Genomic DNA, 5,041 nt, shown 5'->3' with positions numbered 1-5,041 from the left:
TTCAGTTTGGAATGCATGTGTAAATGTATAAGACCATGTAATTTATGTTCTATTAATATTACTTGCCTGACTATCTTGAAGAACCATTTCTATGCTATTGATCTCCTTAGGATTGTAGCGGCTAGGAGCTTCCCACAAACGAACAACATAGACCAAGAAGTTCCATGCAAGCTTTTTTGGACTGACATCCATTAACATATCAAACAATTTAGCCATGGTTAGTTTGGTAAAGGGAAAATGACTACAATCAGCTAGCCTTTGACACTTCTTCAAATCGGAAGAAGTGATGTGTAAAAAGATGGAGGTATGAACATTAAATGCATGCTCCTTTATATAGTGAAGTTTGAATCTCAAAGACATGAAATGCCTGTCTTTGTCATGCTAATAACTATTGTTTTTTATTCATTTCAAATCCAATGCATATGAGATTACATATTTTGGTGTCGGCCACGCGTCGATCACTCGGTGCACCACTTGTCAATTGAATAATGAGCTACTATTCTCCTATAATAATATATAGATATAGATATAAATGAAACTTGCATCAACTCTTCAGCAACTCTAATTCTCTTTCAAAGGCTAATCAACTCTATTTCTATTTCATCAGTGGCTCGTAGTATGGTACCCTTTTCATAACACTTACCTATAACAAAGCTCGCTACAATCTATGTGTGATCAAATGATAGAAGCACACCACATGTTCGATGAAATTTTATTAAAGAACTCATTTACGTGGAACACAATGATAAGAGCCTACATTTGTAATATTATTTTATCAAGGTTTATATTGTGTAAATGTATTTTATATATGTATCTTTTCGGTATCTTTTAGCAATTTTAAGGAAAGAAGAAAACGATGGAGAAGTAAGGGAAATACAGAAGAAGAAAATATTTTTGTGAAGCACAGCCTTAGATAATAGGCCACTATAATATAAGTTCTCTCCAAAAAATATTTCGTAGCTAAATAAATTTAGCCTTAGACAAAGATATCATTTTTACTCAATTTTAGCTACATTTTTTTAGGGTAATTCTATATCAAATTTAATCATAGAGTTGTTACTAAATACTTTTTAAATTCATGTCTTACAAAATTGGAAAAGTTTAACTAGCAATATAAATATTTGACACATATATCATTGGACTTCAAAATCAAAGAGGACACATAAGGCACGTTCTATATTTTATAATCATTGTTTATTTATTTTTTATATTTACTAATGCTTAATTAAACTAAAATATTGTTCATAAAAAATTACATTCGTGCTTATTTCAATGTGATACCTAAAACTAGGATGGTGAAAATGGGCCTGAATGTCAAGGTCTAAAGGCCTTTGAGAGAGCTTCTTTGTTCTTGTCTAAATGGTGGTGGAGGTACCTCATACCTACAAAAAATTTCGATGCATAAGTTAATAGAAATTTTATCTGTGTGAGTTGGATAAAAACAATTACCTAACTGGATATTTACAAATTGAAAGATAATACTTCGTCATTCATTAAAGATAACTTCAGATAATAATAGACCCTTACTCTCTTTATAGTGTGAAAAGTTATGCCATTGTTGAGGTGGTTATCACCTCATCTTAATAGTGACAACCAAAGTAGTGGGGAGAGCTTTTGGCTTGCTTCTCAAGTTGGGTCTATGGCCGGATTGCGGGATCTGGACTTAAGCAACTCGACCCACTTAATCTTGTTCAAGGGAGTGAGTCCTCTTGCAAATCAGACTAAGTCATGGAAAAGGAGATCAATCCACTTTTCAGGTGCTGGTTGGATGGGTTGGATTGGGCACTCTTATGTCGAGGTATGAATAGTGTAATTTATGGCACACATATTTTTGTTTGGACTCTTACTTCAAACCAAACTATTTTTCATAGAGAAAAAGTATAGATATCACAAAATTTTTAATGATGTATGCTTTTGACCTGTTATTCACCTTGTTTATCTTGGATAGAAAGAGAGAACACATTATTATAATCTAGAGTATTTTAAATGCATTGAATTCTAAAAAGATTTTTCAAAGTCTTATGGTGGTTTGTTAAGTTTTTACATTAGTTCTAAGTTCTTCTCTCTTCTTATATAATAGTTATTTGGTTGGCTTTGGATTTTGTAATATTTTTGGCCTTTTTATTTCATTTTGTAGTCATAAAAAATATCATTTATGTGACTTTTGTAATAGAAGATATTCATAGAGTAAAATTGAATTGTTTGATTATCAACACTTGTTAGAAAATGATATTAAAAAGTGTTTTGATATTTTAAAGACAAAGTTTTTCAATATTTAAAAAAATTATTATTTTTATCCGTAATAATATTACGGGAATATAAATCTTTTAAAATTACGTCGGTCCTGATATTATAGATTATGGCACACAAAAAATTTATAGTATTAAACTACTTTTACAAAAAGGTCGAAAGGGACAAAAGTCCCTGTCGGCTAAGAAAATCAGGGTCTCTGTAGATAAAAAAATTAAATAATAAATTTTTTAGTTATTATTTTCATATGAAAGAGTTTAATTTTATATTAATAATTAATTTTAACATTCATTATCTTAAATTTGAAAGAATTTAATAGGGTAAAAAACATAAATAAGCCATGGGGAGATTAATTTGACATGAATCAGCCAAATAGAAAATTGATTCACGAATCAACCATTGCATAAATTCATGTAGTTCGAATCAGCATATATCGAACTTGATATGAATGTAATTCGAAACAAGTTAGTTCGAATTACATGCACATGTGAATAAAGAATAGTTCGAATCGTTGCAATTCAAATTACATGCACACGTGAATAAAGCATAATTCGAATCGATGCAATTTGAATTACAGGTGGTTAAATCGATACAAGCTAATTCGAATTAGCTTGAGCACGAAACCCTACATAATTTGAACCTACCCGATTCGAATTACTCTTGTTTTGCCACTAGTAGTAATTCGAATTGACCTGTTTCGAATTACACTAGTTTTGGCTATAAAAGGAGTTCGAATCTACCACATTCGAATCACTTCCCCACTCTCAGACCCCACCAAATTCCAGAGAAAACGACCCAGATTCACTCCGACAAAGGCTCGAGCAGACTATTTAGCTGATGGGGGACGATCCAGGTAGACTATATCGGTTAGATGGAGTGGCTCATATTGCCAGGGTCATTAACGACGAGGTTAGTAGTTAATTTTTTTAGCTGGTGGTTTATATTTGTGGTTCTGCATGTGGTTTGTGTTGGCGGTATTGCATGTGGTTTATTGAAGTGGTTTTATTTGCAGTTTTGTTGACGGTTTATGTTAGTGGTTTACGTTAGTGGTTTTGCATGTGGTATTGTTAGTGGCTTTTGTTTAGTAGTTTTGCATGTGGGATTCTTAGTGTCTTTGGATGTGGTTTATGTTAGTGGTTTACGTTAGCGGTTTCTGTTAGTGGTTTTGGTTAGTGGTATTACGTGCGGTTGATTTTAGTGGTTTTGTAGATAAGTTTTGTTGATGGTTTATGTTAGCGGTTTATGTTAGTGGTTTTTTGGTGGTATTGGAAGTGGTTTTGTATGCGATTTATGTTAGTGGTTTCGCATGTGTTTTTTGTAAGTGGATTTGCACGTGGTTTATGTATGCGGTTTATGTTACCGGTTTATGCATGCGGTTTTGGTAGTGGTTTATTATATTGCTTTTGTTTGTGGTTTTTGTCAGTGGTTTCCATAAGTGGTTTATGTTGTTAGTTGTTTTTGTTAGTGGTTTTGGTTTTGTAAGTGGTTATAATTAAGCCGTGAGTAGGCACAGCATGCCAGTGTGTGCGGACACGGAAAATGAAGTGCCTGAAAGTATCCGCAGTCACATGTCTGAGATCCAAGTGAGACCCTGTAGCTACCCAGTGAGAACGAACCAGTCAGAGTCATCTCTGCGACGATGAACTCCGAGTTATCCCTATCGTACAAAGTCACGGTGAAGCACCTCGCTGTCTTCAAGTTGGCCTCGATATACTTCACCAAGTGTTGATTGAATTATTGTCTAGTACCCAGCTGGGCCTCATCCTCTCTCCCTTTGCGGATAAATAGTTCGGCCAACCTTCCGTATGTTGCCTTCACCAACTTACATATTGAGTTCACACACTCAGAGATATTTGTCGTCATGTGTCCGAATCTCCGGCCCTTATCACAATGTTGTGTCCACAATGAATACTCAATCCGGTTCGCCCAGTCACACATCACAGGGTCTTCAGACCGCAGAATATCAAACCAGTAATCGAACTCTACCTCGGTCTTAGCATACGCTGCGTTCATAAGAAGCCTCCTTGCGTCTTTGCCCTTGAAGGTTAGGGTAAAATTTGCTGCTACATGTCGAATGCAGAATGCACGGTATGCAGCTAGAGGTAGCCATCCTCCGTCGGGAGCCTCAAGCGCGGCCTTGATGCCGTTATGCCTGTCCGATATAACCAGCAAACCCGGCTGCGGTGTCACGTGTTGACGCAGGTGGGAGAGAAAGAAGGACCAGGACTCAGCATTCTCACCCTCGACTAGTGCGAATGCAACAGGGAGTATGTTGGAGTTCCTGTCATGTGCAATCGCGACAAGCAACGTTCTCCCATACTTGCAATGACGGAATGCCTCGATACACGGTGGAAACGTCCAGAACAGTCTGTGAAAATAAACTTGAGACTCGTCCAGCTGTCCCCCAACTCGAACAGGGCTCGTCCTAAGGACTGCAATAGTATCAGGCATCGTCAACTGAACTCCTAACACCCACCTAGGGAGCTCGTTATACGACTCATCCCAGTCACCATAGATGAGGGCAACAGCCTTCTGCTTCACCAACCAGACCCTCCTGTACGTCGGCCTAAACCCAAAGTGTGCGGCCGTGGCATTTAGGAGCACCTTGATGCTAACGGATGCATCAGCCCTAACCATTAGCATAATGAACGCCGAGATCACATGATAATCCAAACTCCTGTGGTCACTGGAGATGGAGGTCGTGAGACACGTATGCAGTCCATTGTACCGTTTGACCTCCCAAATGTCCTTGCGCTGCCGGAGACTCAGCTGAATCAACCATGTCCACCCA

The 5,041-nt window shown here is 37.0% G+C and overlaps 1 protein-coding gene across 1 annotated transcript; it reads right to left on the bottom strand.

Annotated features, from left to right (window-relative positions):
• Positions 3,985–4,701, bottom strand: LOC107615392. The gene has a single exon (XM_016317456.1). The coding sequence runs from the start codon at positions 4,699–4,701 to the stop codon at positions 3,985–3,987; it is 717 nt and encodes a 238-aa protein (XP_016172942.1).

The sequence above is a fragment of the Arachis ipaensis genome, chromosome B09 (assembly GCF_000816755.2).
Source record: "Arachis ipaensis cultivar K30076 chromosome B09, Araip1.1, whole genome shotgun sequence".
NCBI lineage: Eukaryota > Viridiplantae > Streptophyta > Magnoliopsida > Fabales > Fabaceae > Arachis > Arachis ipaensis.
The sequence above is the reverse complement of the archived record's forward strand: the minus strand, read 5'-3'. Positions and strand labels throughout refer to the sequence as shown.

Bases quoted from the DNA above. Each gene is read 5' to 3' on its own strand.
- LOC107615392 (XM_016317456.1), bottom strand. From the start codon at position 4,701: ATGCCTGATACTATTGCAGTCCTTAGGACGAGCCCTGTTCGAGTTGGG.